The sequence below is a fragment of the Mobula birostris genome, chromosome 23 (genome assembly GCF_030028105.1).
Source record: "Mobula birostris isolate sMobBir1 chromosome 23, sMobBir1.hap1, whole genome shotgun sequence".
Lineage (NCBI taxonomy): Eukaryota > Metazoa > Chordata > Chondrichthyes > Myliobatiformes > Myliobatidae > Mobula > Mobula birostris.
The window spans coordinates 1415982-1439194 of NC_092392.1; the positions used below are offsets into that span (position 1 = coordinate 1415982).

Sequence of the window (23213 nt, forward strand, 5' to 3'; positions counted from 1 at the left end):
TTGCATCTTTGCTGTGTCTGAGTTGGATGCTTTGGCCTAATAGTTAACTTCTAATTTCTTTAAAGGCTTTAACTGGAGAATGAATGGTATTCCCACTCAATGCTTCCAAAAGCAGAACATAGCAACCCAAGATAGTATAGGCACGTTAAACTGTTTAGAATTATTTTAGATTAATATACATCAAAACAAAATATTGTGGTAAAATTCTTGTATTGAGCTATCTCATGTAACTTCAACTCCAGGAATGGAAAATGCATATGTTGCCTTTCCATACCTTTTGATAACACTTTAGTTAACAATCGTGTGACCACGTAGTATTTCTGGTCCTTCAGCTCCAGGGATGTCAAAGATCTGAGATCAAGTATATAGGTATATTTCAGTTAAATTGGCTTTACACAAGAGCTTATTAAGAGCTGGTGTTGGTTTTGAGGGGCAGTTTGGAACTCATGTTGGAGACACCATTTGACATGCTTTGTGAAATGTCCATTATATGGGTTGTAAACACCCATGAGACAAGTAACCCTATAAAATTGGCAACATGAAGAAAAAGTCGCTGGCTAATGTGAATGGACACATTCCAGACTAGATGCCTTTCATCCGGGCAGATCGTGCCACACATAATTACAAAAGCAGACTGCAGAATATATAATTGCAGTCTCATCTAAGTGGAAGGAAAATAATGAGGTAGATTTGGAAGACCAAGAGTCCTTTGTCCAGCATATGAGAGATCTGTTCAAGTTCTGACAATAATGGATAGAAGCTGTCCTTGAATATGTGTTCTCTCAGACTTTTGAGTCTTCAGACAGGAGAGTGAAGAAGACAACCATTGGTCGGAGGGATCCTTGACTTTTGGCTGCTTTCCAAAGGCAGTGGGTATTGTGGAGGGGAGGTTGGTTTGTGGGATGAACTGGGCTGCATCCACAACACGCCACAATTTCTTGTGGTCTTGTGCAGTGATGCATCTAGATAAGTAGTGCCATCTTACAGACCTTTTAGCCCCGTTGACCTCAGTATCCCTTACTCCTCCGCTGCAGACTTAAAACATGGAGAGTAGGTTGGGTTTTATTGTTAGTGGATGCAGCTCTTTTCCCATTAACCTCGTAAGAGCTTTTTAAAAGTATAATACTCCAATTATGCTTTTATTTTGGATGAGGAAGTAGAAGGACAAGTTAGTAAATTTGCAGATCACTGGAAGGTTGGAGTTGTGGATAGTGTAGAAGGTTGTTGGTTACAACAGGGCATTATTAGCATACAGAGCTGGGTTGAGAAGTGTTCAGTTTGGAAAAGTATGAGTGCTACACTTCAGAAGGTCAAACTTGAAGGCAGAGTACGGGGCTAATGGCTGGATTCTCAGCAGTATGGGGGAACAGAAGGGATCAATGTCCTTAGATTCTTCAATGTTGCCATGCAAGTTGATAAGGTGGGAAAGAAGGTGTACGGTGTGTTGGTCTTTGTTACTCAAGGGATTGATGTCAAGAGCTGAGGTAATGTTGCAGCTCTATAAAACTTTGATTAGACTACTCTTGGGAGTATTATGTTCAGTTCTGGTCGCTTCATTATAGGAAGAATGTGGAAGTTTCAAAGAAGGTACAGAGGAAATTCACCAGGATGCTGCCTGGATTAGAGAGCATGTCTTATGGGGATTGCTTGAGCAATCTAGGGTTTTTCTTTGGAGCAAAGGGGAATGAGAGGTGACTTGATAGAGGTGTACAAGATGATGAGGCACGGATCAAGTAGATAGCCAAGGACATGTTCCTGGGGTGGAAAAGGCTAATATGAAGGGGTAGAATTTTAAGGTGATTGAATAAGGATGATATCAGAAGTAGCTTTTTTTTTTACACACAGGATAGTGGGTGCATGGAATGTGTTGCCGGGTTGGTGGTAGAAGCAGATACATTTAGGGACATTTAAGAGACTCTTAGTCACCAGGAAGAAAGAAGAATGGAGAACTATGTAGGAGGGAAATGGTATATTGATCTTTGGAGTTGGTTTAAAAGCCAGTATAATATTGTGGGCCGAAGAGCCTGTACTGTGCTGTACTGATCTATGTTCTTTTCTTTTTAAATCTTTTTATTAATTTTCAAAATTATAAACACAATAACAAAGTTGATACAAAGATTGGACTAATCTTAATAAGCATACACAAAAAGGATTTTAAGTAACATAGGTATAATAGACTTCCAAACTCATAATGAGATTAGTCATAAAGGGAAAAAAAAATAAAATATATATATATAAACAAAGAAAAACCCCCAAAAGAAAAGGAAAAAAAAAACCCACAAGGAAACAGAACAAAACAGGGCTAGGCCAATATCTTGAATCAGACACGTTCCGTAATGTTGTCAACTCCGCTCCTCTATTCATATAATTTAAGTTAAAAAAAATTTGGAAAGGTCAAACTACATCATATGAAAATGTTGCATAAAAGGTTTCCAAGTTTCTTCAAATTTAACCGAAGGATCAAAAATATCACTTCTAATTTTTTCTAAATTTAAATAGTTTGAGAAAACCATTGGAATGTAGTAGGAGGATTGGTTTCCTTCCAGTTCAACAAAATAGATCTTCTAGCCATTAAAGTAACAAATGCTATCATCCGACAGGCTGAAGAAGACAAAGATCTATATTCTACTATTGGCAATTCAAAAATTGCCGTAATAGGATGGGGTTTTAAATCAAAGCAAAACTGTTGAAATAATATCAAAAATATCCTTCCAATATTTTTCCAAAAGTGGACAGGACCAAAACATATGAGTTAAAGAAGCCACTTCAGAGTGACATCTATCACAAGTAGGATTTATATGGGAATAAAAATGGGCTAATTTATGATTGGACATATGGGCTCTATGTACTACTTTAAATTGTATTAATGTATGTTTAGCACATATAGAAGAAGTACTAACTAATTGAAATTTTTTTTCCCATTTCTCTATAGGTAGACAAAGTTGAAGTTCCCTTTCCCATTCATTTTTAATTTTATCAGATATACCTGGCTGTAATTTCATAATTATATCATAAATAATTGCTATTAGTCCCTTCTGAAAAGGATTTAAAACTAAAATTTTATCAGTAATATCAGTAGGATTTGAAATCGGAAAGGTAGGCAACGTAGTATTTAAAACATTTCTTATTTGTAAGTATCTAAAAAAAAATGGAATCTAGGCAAATCAAATTTCTTAGATAACTGTTCAAAAGACATGAAACAGTTATCCAGAAATAAGTCATGAAAACATATTATACCTTTCGTTTTCCATATCAAAAAGGCTTGGTCCATCACTGACGGTTGAAAAAAGAAATTAGATATAATAGGACTTGATAACATAAACTCATTCAGGCCAAAAAAATTACGAAATTGGAACCATATTCGTAATGTATGTTTAACTATAGGGTTAAACATTTGTTTCTTCAATTTAGATAGTACAAAAGGAAGTGAAGTTCCTAAAATGGAAGCTAAAGAAAACCCTTGTACAGAGTGGCCTTCAAGGTTTACCCAATATGGGCTTGGAGTTGTATTCCAACCTTGCATCTAAGATATTAAATATCGAATATTAATTGCCCAATAATAAAATCTTAGGTTAGGCAATGCCAAACCACCCTCTTTCTTGGATTTCTGTAAGTATTTTTTACTTTATCTGGGATTTTAATTTTGCCATATATAAGAAGAAATTTTAGAATCAATAGTATCAAAAAAGGATTTAGGAATAAAAATTGGTATTGTTTGACCTATGTTCTAAGCTCCTAAAATCCCGGAATTGCCTGAATGTACGTTCCTCATTTCCAAAGGAGGAATGATAAGTTGCTGAGGTGCGTGATTTTGGACAACTAACAACATAGTTCAAATTTACTGTAGAGATAATAGAGATTAAAGTTATTTAGAATTTGTTTTATTGGATGTTTTACTTGTGTTCACACAACTATTACTAATAACGTGTACAGAAGTCCCGTTTGAACATATTACATCATTGCATTGAAAACAAACTTGTAAGATGATATTTCAGGGTTTATGAGTTGATTATTTAACACTGGCTTGGAGGTTTATTCCCAGTGTTTGGCTCTTATGCAGTACTCACCTTGTTGCAATCACTATGCTGTTTCCACTACTGAAGACCATGGTTTATGGTAATTTTGGGGTTTGGTGGATGTTTTCTTTCCTCTGGTGTGCGTTCTTATTTGGGGCCTGAATATTCTATCCAGCACAGGGCAGCTATCGATCCTGAAGCCTATGCTGTTTGTAAGCCAACCATTGCACCTGCCAGCTCCCCATTAAGGGAAAGTGCGCACACAGTCTATTAACCAAAATAGTGGTATATGACTTCCTCCTTAAAATAGAGCAATAATTCTGTATTTGCCTGAAAAGTAGTAATTTGTCTTTTTATTCACTACAGTAACTTGTCACATGGTTATGGTATTTAATTATTGCTATAGAACTTCACCAGAAAACAGTTGGGCTCTGTAGATTCAGCAATCCTTGGTACACAATACTTTGAAAATTAATCTATAGTATTTCACTTAAACGCTCACCAAATATTAGGGTGGTCTCAATTACACTTTAGTCCAGATCTTCCTGCAATGGGAATTATTTTCAGCACAAAGGTTCTCCATCCTTGTCTCTGAGCCTGACCCAAGCCTTATAGACCAACTCAATTACTCTCTCAATGTTATCACCAAGGCTAGTCCATCCTCCACCTAGATAGGTGATGGTGTTGAGAAGGGAATACTAGATGCCTGCTTTCTCTGCTGCAGAAAGTGCTTTGAGATTTTTTGACAATTGCGACAGTGCATTAAAAAGCTGATGCTCTCCAGCAATATGCTGAGGAATTGTTGAACACTCATTTAAATCTACGCCCAAATCCTCAAATGGTCCTTGAAGCCACAGGCCATTTTGGAGCAGAGACTTTAATGGAAACTAAAACTTGTGCTGTTATAAATTCATAGCAAGACTTTCATCTCCTTGACCAAGACGGCAGCAAAGTGAGCTATGCAACGTAATGTCACTTTTCTTTCCTTGTTCTGTAGCCATGCACATTCTATATGTAGTGAGTTTTTCTATTTCCCTCCCCTTTCTGGGCAGTGAGTTAAAGATAGTGCAAGGTAGGGAAAAGATTCACATATGCCCACTAATCTACATCTAACCTTCCATCTAGGTCCACTGGACATATTTTTATCTTGGACACCATCTGAATTCCTCTGTATACATTTCAATCTGCTGACTACAAACCCGTTAATCCCACATTTCCTTCTTGCCTATCTTCTCTTGGCTTGCTCATTTCATAGGTCCCTGCTCAACTGTTACTGTGTTCTAGCCGTAGAATTTTTAATTTTTAAAAAATTTAATGTATAAAAGGGGTTCCATTAACTTTTGGTGTCTAATGTTACAATTGTCATGGGGGATTTAAATATGTAGGTAGATTGGGAAAATCAGTTTGCTGCTGGATTACAGGAAGGAGAATTTCTAGAGTGCTTATGAGATGGCTTTTTAGAACAGTTTGTGGTTGAGCCCACTGGAGGATCAGTTGTTCTGGATTGGGAGTTGTGCCATGAACCAGAATTGATTAGAGAGCTTAAGGTAAAAGAACCCTAAGGGGTAGGTGATCATAATCTGATCAAATTCACGCTGAAATTTGAAGAGGAGAAGCTAAAGTAAGATGTATCAGTATTTCAGTGGAGGAAAGGAAATTATAAAGGTATGAGAGAGGAGTTGGCCAGAATTGATTGGGGGTAGAATTCAGAAGAATATGGGATGACCTCATTGAAACCTATTGAATGGTGAGCGGCCTTGGTAGAGTGGACGTGGAGAGGATGTTTCCTATGGTGGAGGTGGTCTAAGACCAGAGGACACAATCTCAGAATAGAGGGACTTCCTTTTAGAACAGAGATGAGGAATTTCTTAAACCAGTGGGTGGTGAATCTGGAATTTGTCACCACAGGCAGCTGTGGAGTCCAAGTTGTAATGTATATTTAAGGCAGAGCTTGATAGGTTCTTGATTGAGGGCATGAAGAGATACGGGGAGAAGGCAGGTGATTGGGGCTGAGGAAAATTGCATCAGACATGAAATGGCAGAGCAGACTCAATGAGCCAAGTGGCCTAATTCCGCTCCTATGTTTTATGGTCTTATTCTACTTCCATAGGGAGGAACTGGAGGTGGGTGGGGACATAGTCATAGAGATGGAACACTGCTTGGAGGGAGCAAGTTAAATTTGAATCCACATGCAGAATCATTCCACAGCTTGTAACAGTTCTTACACAATCTGAACAGTTGGTTGCTTTACAATTCATTTAAATGTTAATTGTCCAGTGTTAGGCATCATTTAGAGTCTCTCAGGTAATAAAACTATAGTTCTTGCCAGCTTGTATTTGCTCTGGTATATACCAGTGCTGTTGGAACAAAGAAACCCTATCTAGTGGCTGCCAAGGTATTGGAAGATTTGCCTTGAGAAAGGGACTTGTGTTTATTTGTGTTAGCAAAGATCCCCTCAAGGAATCGCTTGGTATAGATGGTCATCATGCTGCTCCATACATCTTTCCATTATGTTGATGTTCAGGTAGTTTGCCTGAAATAAACAACTGCTGAAAGTACACATTTATGTTTTGAAGCCATATTCTCTCAGTTAATGAAACTACATTTACCCCTTCAGTTGTACAGATGTGCTTTACAGTTAAATGGTTGCTAACAATGCTCCAGCCTTGTTTTTAATATTGTAAATGTAAAATAAATGATTACACTGCGGTCTCTAATGTACAACCTCATCAGTGACTGACTGTGATAGGCAATGATTTGCACAGAACTAGAATGAGGATTCTGAGCTTGTTTTTGATTATAGTAACTGGGCTGGAGTATTCCTGTTTCCTCCTCCCGCCTGCCATCAACAACTACCCCACCATATTGTCCAGTCATTTATTTTTTTGTGTTCAGGTTAACTTTATTTTCAGGAAGAACGCCAGTGGACCTCAAATAGAAAGTGGCTCCGCTCCGCACTCCGAGGAGTGGCATTGACAAGCATCAAGCCTTCTGACGCAACTCATCCACACTGATCAACTTGTCTTGCCACTTGAACAACTCCCACTTTGCTGTCTTTGGCTCACTCCTCTGTTTCCTGTCCGTGTACCTCTCCGAAGTAATTTAAATGCAATTCTATCCCCCTCTTCCCCTTCCTCTGATGGGATGTTCCTATTGCCACCACTGTCTGTGGAAAAAGGTTGCTCCTCAGGTCCCCTCTCATCTTAAACCTGTGGTCTCTAGTTTTAGACTCATTCCACTGGTATAACGACTGATCAAGTACCTTAGCTATGGCCCTCATGATCTTATAAATGTCTCTAAAGTCATCTGTCAGCCTGCTGCACTCCAGAGAAAATAGACCCAATCTATCAAACCTCTCGTCACTAAAGTCCTTGAATCCTGATTATATTCTTAAGTCTTTTCTGCCCCCTTTCTAGCCTAATTACAATTTTCCTATAGACAGGAAACCAAAGCTCCACACACTTCAGGTGTGATCTTACCAATGTCTCAGACAGCTGTCATGTGACATTGTTTCCTTGGTGATTCTATAACCAGGGCCTATGGACTTAGGAAAAGGAGCTTGACCATTTGGAACTTTGATCTCCTCACTTGGGTTTGTGAGTCTTTGGAATTCTCAGCCAACAAGTCTTAATGGCTGTTCAAATGTTCAGGATTGAGACAGTTTTTGGATGATATAGGGAAAGAGGAGGGAAAGCAGATGAGGCAGAGAATTGGCCAGATTCTTATTGAACACAGGAACAGGAGCATAGGACTTACCCTTTCTATTTCTCAGGTAATCATGACAAGCTTGAAAAAACCCTGTAACATTTCTAAATAGCATCTAGAGAGAATATGGCTTCAAGGAGGTGGAATGTGAAATTTACAGTTTGAGTTCAGTCCTTGCTGGCAGTATATATGGATACATATTTGAAGCAATCATACAGATGTGCATTGAGCCGCAGATAACAATAGATTATGTTTCCAATGCTTTATAAATGGGTGTCTTCTTCCTCCAGCTCATCCTTGATGTGTGTGTCCATGGGCACTATCCAGCCATCTGTGTTTTCCAGGAAGGTTGCTTTGCAGTAGTTCTTCTCCTCCATCTCTGAATCCCTCTCAGTGATGTCCATGGCTGGGTTGTCATGGCAACCATTGTCCACCGTGCGCAGCTCTTCTGTCAGGTACTACAAAAAAGGAAGAAACCATAGCATTAGTGTTTTCTCGCCTGGTGGGAAATTGGGTGGGTAGGTGGGGGATGATATAAGAAGCTGGGAGGGGAATGGGTACAAGCAGTAAAGGAAACATAGGAGAGGACATTGGACCATAGAAGAGAGGTAAGGAGATGAACCCAAGGGAGTAATGGGCAGATGAACAGAAGGAGTGAGAGGGTAAGCAGGATGAGGAATGGAAAACCACATTCCCCCCTCACCTATATAATCTGCTTGGTTGTACTCCTTACCCTTCCCCATCTTATTCTGGCTTTTGATGAAGGGTCTTAGCCCAAAATGTCAACTGTTTATTCCTTTCTATGGATGTTGCCTGACCTGCTGGGTTCCCCTGTGTGTTGCTCAAGATTTCCAGCATTTGCAGAATCTCTTTTATTCCTGTTATCCTGAGATCCTTCAAGCATTCTCAAGCCTCTCTGAACTTAGTTATGGTTGGAGTTGTGGACATGACCAGTGTGAAATGCAGACATCCCCACCTGCTGCCTGTAGTGGCTTCTCATTATTGACTGATGAGGAAAGGCATTGACAGCAGAGGGCGCTGTACCTCACAGCTGCTCAGGAGGAGTCTGAAGCTTTTACTGCATTTCCACTGAACAGAGATTCAGTGATTGAAGCCAGCTTGGATGGAAACATCTTGCATGTCACAAACAGCGGTTGCCCCAAAGCATTTAACCAGTTGAATACTACTGGTAGCTACTGTATTTATGCAGACATTGGGGATATTTAAAGTAGGGGTTGATAGGTTTTTAATAAGGCATTAAAGGTTACAGAGAGAAGGTAGAAGAATGGGATTGATGGGGATAATAAATCAGCCACGATAGAATGGTGGAGCAGAGTTGATGGGCTGATTGGCCTCATTATGCTCCTACATCTTATTCTCTAATTTACACAAAGTATAGGTTTATTGTCATATGCACAAATGCATGTGTTAAATGAAAAGTTTGCTTGCAGATAACAAGTTCCCTCAGTCAGCAATGGTATAATAATGTTTGTGATCGTCCATTTGATTGAGCAATGATCGTTGTCCAGTATGTTGTGGGAGTTTGTTTAAAATAGCCGGCTGGTGGCGTAGTGGCATCAAGGCTCCCGAGTTCGAATCCAGCGGGCTCCCTTGCACACTTTCCATCCGTGCTGGGTTGAGCATCAAACTAGCAACTCGGCCTCATAAAAATAAGAAAGCCTGCTTAAGAAACGCCATCATGACGGTGTCCCAATGACTCCACTCGGAGTTAAGGGCTTTCTTCTTGTTTAAAATGATGTAGCGGAACTTTTATACCCACCTAAGAGGGTAGTTAGTACCTTTAAATTGGAACATGAGGGTAACAAACAAGAGAAAATCTGCAGCTGCTGGAAATCCAAGCAAATGCTGGAGGAACTCAGCAGGCCAGGCAGCATCTGTGGAAAAGAGTACAGTCGACGTTTCAGGCCGAGACCCTTCAGTAGGACTTGGGCCAGAGCCCTCTAGCCCCAACCACAAAGTCAAAGAAGTCTATAATTTGGGCACCTGATAACACCCAAATTTGTTGGGCCAAGTGCTGGTATTTGGCCCTCTTTGCGTAGGCCTTCTGAATTGACTGGTTATCTTGGAATCTTATAGTCACGTTGACAACAGCCGCTTTCCCTTCTTTGATGAAGATCAAAACTAGCTTCCATAGAGAATTATTGACATAGGGAGACCTGCTGAGGGGTTTTGGCCTGAAATGTTGGCTGTACTCTTTTCCATTGATGCTACCTGGCCTGCTGAGTTCCTCCAGCATTACATGAAGGTAACAGCCCTGACACTGTGGTGTTCCCTCAGTCCTGAACTGGACTACTAGCCTCGCTTGTGTGCTTAAAATCTCTGAAGTCACACGTTCTGCTTCAGAATTACAAGTGTTAATATCAGAGTTACCTTGCAGGATAGAGCCCAAGAGTTAGATGAGAATATTTTATCATATTGCTACTTATTCAATATTACTTTGGATTCTCAGTATTGTGAAAAGTTGTACAGTTAATACACCAAAGTAAACATACAGACAGACTATAGAACATTACAGCACAGTCCAGGCACTTTGTGCCCGGATATTGTGCCAACCTTTTAACCTACTCTAAGATCAATCTACCCTTCCTACATAGCCCTCTGTTTTACAGTGCTATTATCCATGTGCCTATCTAAGAGCTGACTGTGCATTCCATGTACTCACTATTCTGTGCGTAAAACAAAACCTACCTCAGATTTCCCACCCCATCCCCATACTCCCCCCAATTACCTTAAAAGTAATCCCTTGTTATTTTAGCCATTTCTGCCCAGGGGAAAGAGTCCTGGCTCTGCACTCTATCTGTGCCACTTATCTCATACAACTCTTCACCCACCTTTGCTCCTGAGAGAGAAGCCCTAGCTCACTCAAACGTTCCTCATAAGACATGCTCCTCATCAAGACAGAATACTGGTAAATAAATCTCTGTACCCCCTCTGGAGGTTGAATCGTCACCTAACTTTATGGAATCTTGCTGTGCATTGACTGGATGTCTGATTGTGTGCAGCACCCTTGCCTCGATCCCTTGCCACCTGCTCTCCATTAACCCTTTGAGTTTACCAACTCCTCCCTCTTTTTTTGCAAAGGACCCTACCAACTTGTTGTCATTGACTCTACTTGCCCGTGGCTTTGAAGGTATCTTTGCCATGTCAATCCTTTGTGCCATTGTCCCACCTTTGTCTACTGGTACATTAGCCTCCTCCATACATCTCTTCTATTCCTTCTCTCACAATCCCTCAGCTTCCTGTGGCTTTCCTGCAACTTACTGCCCATCTTCAATAATTCCAGTCTTAATTTTGGCTCCCCCATCTTCCCTTCAATACATTAATCTTCTGTCCACCTGAACACCATCTTCCTGCACCCACCTCTTGATTCCATGGGTCTCCTCCAGCTGAAACCAACTTTGTATTTTGCCACCCACAACCCCCACCTCTTTCCAAACCCTACAGTGCCATGCAAAAGTTTGGGTACCCCTGGTCAAAATTTCTGTTAATGTGAATAGTTAAGTTAGTAGAAGATGAACTGATCTCAAAAATCATAAAGTTAGAGATGAAACATTCTTTTCAACATTTTAAGCAAGATTAGTGTATAATTTTTGTCTTGTACAATTCTAGAGTGAAAAAAAGGAAAAGAGCACCATGCAAAAGTTTGGGCACCTAAGAGATTTGAGCTCTCAGATAACATTTACCAAGGTCTCAGACCTTAATTAGCTTGTTAGGGCTATGGCTTGTTCACAGGCATCGTTAGAAAAAGCCAGGTGATGCAAATTTCAAAGCTTTATAAATACCCTGACTCCTCAAACCTTGTCCCAACAATCAGCAGCCATGGGCTCCTCTAAGCAGCTGCCTAGCACTCTGAAAATTAAAATAATTGATGCCCACAAAGCAGGAGAAGGCTATAAGAAGATAGCAAAGCATTTTCAGGTAGCCGTTTCCTCAGTTCGTAATGTAATTAAGAAACAGCAGTTAACAGGAACGGTGGAGGTCAAGTTGAGGTCTGGTAGACCAAGAAAACTTTCCAAGAGAACTACTCGTAGGATTGCTAGAAAGGCAAATCAAAACCCCCATTTGACTTCAGGAAGATTTAGCAGACTCTGGAGTGGTGGTGCACTGTTCTACTGTGCAGTGACACCTGCACAAATATGACCTTCATGGAAGAGTCATCAGAAGAAAACCTTTCCTGCGTCCTCACCACAAAATTCAGTGTCAGAAGTTTTCAAAAGAACATCTAAACAAGCCTGATGCATTTTGGAAACAAGTCCTGTGGACTGATGAAGTTAAGATAGAACTTCTTGGTTGCAATGAGCAAAGGTATGTTTGGAGAAAAAAGGGTGCAGAATTTGATGAAAAGAACACCGATCCACTCCCGTGCTTAACAATTGGAGAGATCATGCTTTGGGCTTGTGTTGCAGCCAGTGGCACGGGGAACCTTTCACTGGTAGAGGGAAGAATGAATTCAATTAAATACTAGCAAATTCTGGAAGCAAACATCACAATGTCTGGGGAAAAAAAAAAGCTGAAGATGAAAAGAGGATGGCTTCTACAACAGGATAATGATCCTAAACACACCTCAAGATCCACAATGGACTACCTCAAGAGGCTCAAGCTGAAGGTTTTACCATGTCCCTCACAGTCCCCTGATCTAAACATCATCGAAAATCGGTGGATTAGACCTCTAAAGAACAGTGCATGCAAGATGGCCCAAGAATCTCACAGAACTGGAAGACTTTTGCAAGGAAGAATGGGTGAAAATCCCCCAAACAAGAATTGAAGGGCTCTTAGCTGGCTACAGAAAGCGTTTACAAGCTGCGCTACTTGCCAAAGGGGGTGTTACTAACTACTGACCATGCAGGGTGCCTAAACTTTTGCTTTGGACCCTTTTCCTTTCTTGTTATTTTGAAACTGTAAAAGATGGAAATAAAAATGTAATCTTGCTTAAAATATTAAAGAAGTGTGTCATCTTTTACTTGCTTAGCCATTCAGAGTAACAGAAATTTTGACCAGGGGTGACCAAACTTTTGCATGCCACTGTATATGTTCTACGTTTGTTATGGGGGACAAAGAAACTTGCCCTGAAGCAACACCTCAGGTCAAGACTCAGCCGTATATCTATACCCAAAAGTGACACTCTTTTGATGTTAACAATATGAATATTTTGGACAGGGGTTAAAGAAGGCATCTTTGTCAAATTGGAAAATCTATCCCTGAACAGAGGGGCTGGGGTACGACACCACCTATCAGCTACTTACAGTGCAGTCTGAACATCTCTACTCTGGCATCTCCACAACAGTTCACACCTCCATTCATGCAAAGACTAATGACCCTCTCATTACCACCACAACTGAAGGAGCCCCTTGCATGAGTGATGAAATGTTTTCTAAACAACACAGCAAGTCCAGTTGCCTTGATTTACTACTGCTTGATATACAGTGGCCTGGGCAACTGAGAACCTTCATAGACATACTTCATCTCCCTCCAGAGATGCTGCCTGATGTGCTGAATGCATGTGGCTCAAGATTTCCAGTCTCTGCACAATCTCCTGTGCCTCCAGTAGCTTGTTGCTTTCACTTTGTCCTAGTGAATGCTGGAAAGCTTAAGCAAACCCCACAAAAAGCTGGAGGAACTTGAGAAGTTAAGCAGCGTCTATGAAGGAGAATACAGAATGACATTTTGGGCTAAGACACTTCTTCAGGGCTGGACTGGTTAGATGATATCAAGGGTCTGCTCTCTCTTGCTGCCTCCCTCCTAGACCATAAGCCATGAACAGAATTAGGCCACTTGGACCAGAGCAATGAAAAACTTGGAGCTGGAACACAGCTGGGTACCATCCATGGGGATCTGCCCCATACCCACTCACCGGATCCTTCTGCTTGGACCTGTGCTGGGAGCACCAGTACACGATCGCAGACAGGAATATAAGCAGTAGCAATGAGCCAGTAACCACCATGGCTATGAGTTTCTTCAGCTCCATGCTGTCGTTCCGATCCTGAACACAGAGGGAACAAATTGTCAATAGGAACCCCTAACTTGCAACAAAAAAAAGACCATCATCAAGGCTGGAAACCCAGGCTCACACAACAGTGCTCCTGTCACTGAGTTTTAGTTAACTGGTCACTGAGTCACCTGTCACTGAGTTTTAGATTATTGGTTGGGGGAAGCACATGCTTAGTTCTGTATTTTTTGGGAGGAAAAATTGTAAATATCCGAAGCTGGAGATGTATGGTATATACAGGAAGTTTGGGCTGTACCTTAAGGAGAACAAGGCAAATGCAACTTCTACATAGGCCCTGGAGTGAGGAGAAACCGAAACAACAGGAATGTACTTTGTCAAGCTGGTGATGGTGCACCTCTCAGCTGGCTCCTCACTGCTTCTCCGATCTGTTACAAATGCAGAAGTCACAGGTTGACTGTAGAACAGAGCTTGGCTCTGAGCCCATGGATGGACTGTGAGCATTCTGCACTGAATGTCCACCAGCCAGAGTGTATCTGCTGCAGGCATGGCCATGGAAACAATGCAGATGGTAGCGCGAAGAGTCCGGAATGTTTCCCATTGACGGCACTGGAAGGGTCTCGACCTGAATCCTCAGCTATCCCTCTGCCTCCACAGATGCTGCCTGACCCAGCAGCCTGTTTTATTGCTTCACACTCCAGCATCAGGTGGTGTGTGTGGGAACTGAGACAGTGATTGCTATTTGCCATCAGAGAGGAGGGGCAGCAGAGAAGTATTGGGGTTAGTGTGACGATTTACAGTGCCAGCACTGTGGGTTCAATTCCTGCCAGTGTCTGTAAGGAGTTCACATATTCTCCCTGTGATCACGTGTTTCTTCCAGGTACTCCAGTTTCCCCTCTCATTCCAAAGATATACAGGGTAACACTGGCGTTAGTAAGTTGTGGGCATGCTGTGTTGGCACCAGAAGACTGGCAACACCTGCAGTCAACCCCCAGCATATCCTCAGACTGTGTTGGTTATTGATGCAAATGACAGATTTCACTGTATGTTTTGCTGTACATGTAACAAATAAAGCTAAACTACGAGAGGCATAATATTATTATGAATCTGGAGAGGCATAATATAATTAGGAATAGTCAGAATGGCTTTGTGAAAGGCAGGTCGTGCCTTACAAGCCTGATGGAATTTTTTGAGGATGTGATTAAACACATTGATGAAGGTAGAGCAGTAGATGGAGTGTATATGGATTTCAGCAAGGCATTTGATAAGGTACCCCATGTAAGGCTTATTGAGAAAGTAAGGAGACATGGGATCCAAGGGGACATTGCTTTGTGGATCCAGAAATGGCTTGCCTATAGAAGGCAGAGAGTGGTTGTAGACAGGTCATATTCTGCATGGAGGCTGGTGATCCTCCCACATCCAAGGTATGGGAGCTCCTACCATGTAGGTGAATAGTTGAATTTGGGGTGAGCTGATGAGAACGTGGAGGTAATAAAAATGGGATATATGCAGGATTGGTGTAAGTGGGTGTTTGATGATCAGTACTGACCTGATGAGTCAAAGAGCCTGTTTCTCAGTCACGCCCTAAATTGCTGATGCAGCATGGATTGTTACTGTATAAAATTCAGGACATTCACAAAGAGGGTCCAAAGGAACATTGGAGACCCGAGTCACCCCAACCACAAACTCTTCCAGCTGCTACCATCCAGGAAATGGTACCGTAGCACAAAAGCCAGGGCCAACAGGCTCCGGGACAGCTTCTTCCACCAGGCCATCAAACTATCTAATTAATGCAGGCACAATTGTATTTCTATATTATAATGATTGTCCTGTTGTATATCTCATGCTATTCTATTTGCCGTGCTATTTATTACAAATTACTAATTTGCACATTGCACATTCGGATGGAGACGTAACATAAAGAATTTTACTCTTCTTGTATAAAGGACTTAAAAAATAAAATCAATTCAATTACCTCTTCCATTTTTCCTATTATTTTCGTCAGCTCAGGCAGAATTTCGTCCATCTGATCATTTTTAACTGTGAAAACAAAACAAAAACTTAGGAATGACTGATGCTGGAAAAGACCAGAGAGGGCCTGATAACATCTGTGCACCATGTAACCTGTAGATCTGACTTCGCCTTACTCCCTATTAACTTGCCTAGCTTTTCTTTGTATCACTGGGTTACTTGTTTCTGATGCTGTATAGTCAGGGGCTGGCAAACTACAGAACCCTGGGGCTTTCCTGTTATTCAGGTTCCCCGAGAGATCCCACTGACCAGGCTTGTAAATACAGAAGGCACAAAATCACCCACCAGGTTGTGCTCCCCCTTTAATCTGGCTTCTGCCCCCTTCCTTTCCATTTCCAATGCAGGATCTCAGCCCGAAATGGTGACTGTTTATTCCCCTCCACAGATGTTGCCCAACTTCCTGAATTCCTCCAGCACCTTGTGTAAAAGGCACCAGATACTGTCAGATTCAGATTTATTTATCACACGTACCTAGAAACATACCATGAAATGTATAATTCTTATAACAACCAATATATCATTGAGTCATAGAAAAGTACATCACAGAAACAGGCCTTTCGGCTCACCTAGACCACGCCGATCTATTTAAATTGCCTCCTTCCATCAACCTGTACTGGGATTATAGCCTGCCCCCCATACCCTCACCATTCACGTACCTGTTCAAACTTCTCTTGTACGTTGAAATTGAGCTCGCATGAACCACTTGTGCTGGCAGCTCATTCCACACTCGTGAGCCTCTGAGAGGAGTTTTCCCCTTGCGTTCTGCTTAACAGTTTACCTTTCCCCCTTAACCCATGGCCTCTAGTTGTAGTTCCACCCAACTTCAGTGGAAAAACCTGCTTGCATTTACTCTATACCGCTGTTAATTTTGTATACCGCGATCAAATCTCCCCTCAATCCTCTACGTTCAAAGAAATAAAGTTCTAACCTATTCAATCTTTCCTCATAGCTCAGATCCTCTAATCCTAGCAACATCCTTGTAAGTTTTCTCTGTACTCTTTCAACCTTATTTACATCCTTCCTGTAGGTAGGTGACCAAAACTGCAGACAATACTCCAAGTTAGGCCTCACCAATGTCTTGTACAACTTCAACATAGCATGCCATTTCCTGTACTTAGTAGTTTGATTTATGAAGGCTAATCTGTCAACAGCTTTCTTTACAACCCTATCTACCTGTGACACCACTTTGAATGAATTCTGGAGCTGTATTTGCAGGTCTCTTTGTTCTGCCACACTCCTCAGTGCCCTGCTGTTCACTGTGTAAAACCTACCTTGGCTGGCCCCACCGAAGGGCAACACCTTGCACTTATCTGCACTAAACTCCATCTGCCATTTTCCAGCTGGTCCAGGTCCCACTGCAAGCCATGACGATCTTCCTGCCAGTCCACTACACCCCCCGTCTTGGTGATTCAGTTTACTACATTATCATCCAGATCATTGACATAAATGACAAAGCAACAGACACTGCTCTGACCTCTGTGGCTCACCACTAGGTACAGGCCTCCAGTCAGAAAGGCAACCATCTACTACCATTCTCTGGCTTCCAATTTACTCCCTCATCTTGAATGCCAAGTGTCTACACTTTCTTGATCAACCTCACACGCAGGACCTTGTCAAATACCTACTTAAGTACATGCAGACAACATCCACTGTCTCGCCTTCATCAATTTTCCTGGCAACCTCCTCAAAAACTCTATAAGATTGGATAGATGTGGATATCCAAGGATATGCTGAGCTCAGCCTGCAAGTTTTGCTATACATTCTGCTGCCAAAATCGCACACCCACCATGCTGGGCAGAATGACACAGAAAACAATAAAGCAGAACACTGCAAGCAACAAGAGGAAAACAAGCCCTGTTCCTCCCTCTCGTGCATGACAGAAAACAAAAAGTAGGAACTAACAGGTCCCTTTCAGAATGGCAGGCAGTGACTAGTGGGGTACCACTAGTCAGTGCTGGGACCACAGCTATTTACAATATACATTAATGATTTAGATGAAGGGATTAAAAGTAACATTAGCAAATTTGCCGATGACACAAAGCTGGGTGGTAGTGTGAAATGTGAGGAGGATGTTATGAGAATGCAGGGTGACTTGAACAGGTTGGGTGAGTGGGCGGATGCATGGCAGATGCAGTTTAATATGCATAAATGTGATGTTATCCACTTTGGTGGCAAGAACAAGAAGGCAGATTACTAGCTGAATAGTGTCAAGTTAGGAAAAGGGGAAGTACAATGAGATCTAGGTGTCCTTGTTCATCAGTCACTGAAAGTAAGCATGCAGGTACAGCAGGCAGTGAAGAAAGCTAATGGCATGCTGGCCTTCATAACAAGGGGAATTGAGTATAGGAGCAAAGAGGTCCTCCTGCAGTTGTACTGGGCCCTGGTGAGACCACACCTGGAGTATTGTGTGCAGTTTTGGTCTCCAAATTTGAGGAAGGACATTCTTGCTATTGAGGGAGTGCAGCGGAGGTTCACAAGGTTAATTCCCAGGATGGCGGGGCTGTCATATGTTGAAAGATTGGAGCGACTGGGCTTGTATACACTGGAATTTAGAAGAATGAGAGGGGATCTGATTGAAACATATAAGATTATTAAGGGATTGGACACGCTAGAGGCAGGAAGCATGTTCCCAATGTTGGGGGAGTCCAGAACCAGAGACCACAGATTATAAATAAGGGATAGGCCATTTAGTATGGAGTTGAGGAAAAACTTTTTCACCCAGAGAGTTGTGGATCTGTGGAATGCTCTGCCTCAGAAGGCAGTGGACGCCAATTCTCTGGATTCTTTCAAGAAAGAGTTAGATAGAGCTCTTAAAGATAGCAGAGTCAGGGGATATGGGGAGAAGGCAGGAACAGGGTACTGATTGTGGATGATCAGCCATGATCACAGTGAATGGTGGTGCTGGCTTGAAGGGCCTAATGGCCTACTTCTGCACCTATTGTCTATTGCACATACACAAAACTGTGGCTCTTGCTTACCCCCTTTCCTAACCTTTTTACACCTACAGCCTCTCTTCCATCTTTTAGAGTTTCTACTCAAAACATTGACTGTCCACTTTCATCCATCAGTACTGCCTGACCCACTGAGTTCCTCTAGATTTTTGTGAGTTGCATGTAAATCCTGTAAGTGACTCACTTAGATAATCCAAGACCTTTCCATCTTCCTCAAGACAGGGCAGGAGTGCAATAGAATGCCCTCAGCCTGCTGGGTAAGTCCTACAAAATGCTACCTTGGTGCCTCACCGTGGCGTAGGAGTGACACTGGCCGAACATCAGCAAAGTGCGGCGGACATTCGTTCTCTGGCAGGTCTAACCTGGCCGTGAAGGTGATGTTCCATTGGTATACTACTAGACTAGATCTAGTAGTAGGATCGTGGCTAGCTAAGTCAAGGAGGTAAGCATACCTTTGCTACTTTGCAGGTTCTGCCTCTTCAGGCAAAGGCTGCACCCAACGAGGACGCCAGCAGCAGGGCGTCTGATGGTGTCTGTGGCAGTGAATCCAAAAGGGTTAATGGTACAGCCACCCCGGTGACATGCGGAGGCACCAGAGTGCTGGTAACGGACGGCATGACTAGACTAGTTAGTTGTCACTGCGGGCAGCTTCCTTATCTGCTAAGTCTGTTACACTCCTGTGTACCACTTAGCATCAGATTTGGAATCCCAGAGAGACGGTATGGTGGGGGCAGGACACCATCTGTCTTATTACTGTGCAAGGCATGTCAGTCAACATCAAAATCGATGGACACCCGAAGAAGGGAAAGTAGAGTGCCAGTGGAGGTTAGGAAGCTTAAGACCATTTCATAGTGGAAGCTGTCATGCAAAAGTTAGAAAAGATGGTGTTGCCAATTATAAACCCTAAAATTTGGGTCCATTATGTCAATGATACCTTTGTCATAGTAAAACGCAGTGAAATTGAAATAACTTCTAAACTAATCAATGATGAGTTCAACAACATCATGTTCACGATAGAAACAGAAACCGAGGGGAAACTGGCATTTTTGGATGTGCTTACCAGTAGAAACACTGACAGCACTTTAGGAACATCCATTTACCATAAGGGAACACATACAGATCAGATCCTGAACTATCACGGTAAGCATCCAAATGCACACAAGACAGATGTATCAAAGCTTTGTTCTGCAGAGCAGAGATGTGCTGCTGCATGGCGGAGCTACAGAATAAAGAGGAGTGACATCTTTTCAAAGTACTCACACAAAACAACTGCCCATGGAACTTTATATGAAGATGTCTATGAGTTTGAAAATGCACCCACAAAGAACGATCAAACAGGTTGTCCTTTCATAAACTAATGTGGGCAAAATTCCAGACGAGGCACAGAGTTGCCACACAACCAATAAGCCACAAGACCCCTTCACTACGTCACTACTGAGTTTCCGTAATGATGACAAATCAACTGATTGATAAGTATCTAGAAACCAAGCATTCGGAGGACACACTACAAGTGAATAGCGCACTGATGATGTCTCTACATATGGAAATGGATTGCCAAAACCAGAGAACAATTCAACAACCACCCGAGCTACACATTTTCTCAGTTACTTCCAATGGATGCATTTGACTTTAGCTTCTCCTGCCTACGTGTTCCTCTGTTCTTACGGTCTTAAAAGAGCCAGGAAGTCGTGTTGTAGTTGTTAGGCGGCACTTGAAGTATTGTGTGCAGTTCTGGTTGCTCATTACAGGAAGTTACGGAAAGTTTGGAGAGTGTGCAGAAAACGTTTCTCAGGATTAGAGGGCATGTGCTCTGAGGAGAAGTTAGACAGACTTGGGTTGCTTTCTCTGGAATACCAGAAGCTAAGAAGCAACCCAACAGAAGAATGTAAAATGATGAAAGACGTTGATAGGGTAGACAGCCAGAATCTTTCATCCAGAGCAGAAATGCAGAATACATGAGGGCAAAGTTTTAAGGAGAGAGGGTGAAAGTTTAAAAGGGGATGTTTTTTTAACCTAGGGAGTGGTAGATGTCTGGAAAGCACAGCTAGGGTGGTAGTGGAACAAACAGAATAGGAGCAGTTGGGAGACTTTTAGATAGGTATATGAATTTGCATCGAATGGAGAAATATGGACCATGTGATTAATGTGGCATCAACTATTCTGTGTCCTCTGAACCACCAGCTCTTACCTTTATAATAGACGTCGACAAACAGCTGTTCTTTGCTGGAGCTCAACTGGACCTCACATGTATTGATCCCTGACAGATTTATTTTCACGGCCAACATAGAGCAGACCTTCTCGGCCAGATCCTTTCCTTTTTCTTTCACAAGGTTTTCCTGGAATTATTGAACAAGAGAAGGACACAATGTTAGATTTACAAATAAATGGAAAGATTCTTCCTGAGCTCAATGGTCATGTAGCCATGTTGTAAATGCTCCTCGTGTGATTCAGGACAATTGGCTGCCAGCTCACAGTTCTCAGCCATTGTCAACAAACGTGACTCATTGCACAAGTGGAAGACAAGAACCATGTGTGATTTTCTTGTGTGGAATTACAGATAAACTGTCCATTCAGACCAAGTGGTGAATGCTGCCATTTATATGTTACCCGAGTCTTCTCTCACCACACCTCATGTGACCTTTCCTTTCCTTACTCCTGCATGTTTGTCCCTAACAAGGACTTTCATCCTGTTTTCATAAGACTACTAAATGGACTCTTGCATGATGACATGAACTCTTGACAATCTATTTTCACAATCTACCTCGTAATGTCCTTCTGCCTTATTGGCTGCCTGTATCTGTAACACTGGGTTTTGCATTCGCTGTTGCTTTGCCCTTGTATTGCCTCAAAGTGAAAGGATCCATAGGGATGGCACAGAAAATAAAACTTTTCACTGTTTCACGTGACAATAATAAACCAATATCCTCACCCAGGCTGTTCACCTCTTGACAGCAAGCTCCACATCCTCAGAGGTCTCTGAGCAGGAAGTACAGTAGTGTAGTAGAACATGCACAAAATGCTGGAGGATCTCAGCAGATCAGGCAGCATCTTGGGAGAGGAAAAAGGTATCAGTGTTTCAGGCCGAAACCCTTCATCGGGACTGGAAAGGAAGGAGGAAGGAGGAAGAAATGTGTGACATGCTGAAGTAAAAGTATGATAGGGACGGTAAAACGTCTGGCAAACAAGCCTCCTGTTCACTGTGCGAGTGAGAAAACAGCACGATGTCCTTGCTTAGTATAACTGTTCAGTCGCAAGGTGGTCCTGTCAATCCAGTGGGTGATGTCAACAGTGATGTCACTTGCATGTTGGATTGCAGCCAACATTGAATAGACCCCAGAAACAGTGAATTTGGGGACTCCAAGGAACTGCAAAATGAATACCACACTGACTCGACAGAGAGCTCTGGTGGCTGAAGTGATGATGACAGTGGCGAGGTGACTGGTCTGGCAGCCATGTCACTACTTGCTTCAATAAAAACTACGAGAGTAAAAGCACACAAAAAAGACAATGGAAATTATGAAAGAAAACAGGATGTCTACCATCAACCTCCAGAACTAGGAAAAATTGACAAATGGTCCAAAGAAATTCCATATCCTAAAATAAGAAACTTAGAGGCTTGGTCTGAACTCCTGTGAATTAAGAACATATACAAATTGCATCCATATGATGGCAGTTAAATTTTAGCTCCCCCGCCAGCTCCCCCACCGGACTTAGTTTGGTGAGGAGGGTGTGAGGACACCCAGCAGGACTGAAAAAAACAAGACCTGACAAAGGGCAGATGAGCTCCTTGTGAGCCAACAGCCATCTTCCGTGGAAGAGATTAAAGCCTCACCACGTATCTACAAATCGTATGCTATGCACCTAGTTAGAAGAGACACGATGAACTTGGGCGCTGCACCGTGTGTCTGGACCTGCCCAAGGCCTCCGCCTAAGGAAGGGCCGAGCTCGAAGAAGCGGCTGCGGCAGCGGGCAGTGCTAAGGCGGCCAGCGGGAACAAACTGGAGGAGAGGCTGTACTCGGTGCTGTCGCAAGATCGAAGAAGATGGAGGTGCGTAGCCGCCAACCCCGGATTCGGGACGGCACCCACTGACTGACTGGCTGACAAATTGCTTCCATAGGTTGGCAGTTAAATTTTAGCTACCATGCTGTCTTCTCAGCAAATAAGACAGTTGAAATGTTGAGTTAAAGATGGTGTGGGAGAAGATAAACAGAATTTACCATATGATTGGGATATAATTCATAAATGGTTGGAATGTCAATCTCCAACACAGTCCGATGGGAGGAAAGTGGAGGAACAGCACCTCAACAACACCTACTGTCTGGGTAGCCTCCAACCTGATGCCATGAACAATTTCACATAATGCCCTCCATCTCCCTCTCCTTCACCATTTCCCATCCCCCTTTACCTCCTTGCCCACCCATCACCTCCTTCTGGTGCTCCTCCCCCTTTTCTTTCTTCCATGGCCATCTGTCTCTTTCATCTACTTCCCAGCTCTTCACTTCATCCCTCCCCCTTCAGGTTTCATGTATAACCTTGTGCTTCTC

The 23213-nt window shown here is 42.4% G+C and overlaps 1 protein-coding gene across 1 annotated transcript in view; it reads right to left on the reverse strand.

Moving 5' to 3' along the window:
- Nucleotides 1-2142: 2142 nt before the first annotated feature.
- The window catches only part of podxl (podocalyxin-like), a 159874-nt gene continuing 138803 nt past the window's right edge, over nucleotides 2143-23213 (reverse strand). The window contains exons 5-8 of the mRNA XM_072241824.1: nucleotides 20857-21004; nucleotides 15662-15726; nucleotides 13594-13722; nucleotides 2143-8179 (exon numbers count right to left, since the gene is read on the reverse strand). Coding sequence (XP_072097925.1) covers nucleotides 7985-8179; nucleotides 13594-13722; nucleotides 15662-15726; nucleotides 20857-21004 — 537 coding nt within the window. The 3' untranslated portion in view covers nucleotides 2143-7984. The remainder of the gene's footprint in view (nucleotides 8180-13593; nucleotides 13723-15661; nucleotides 15727-20856; nucleotides 21005-23213) is intronic.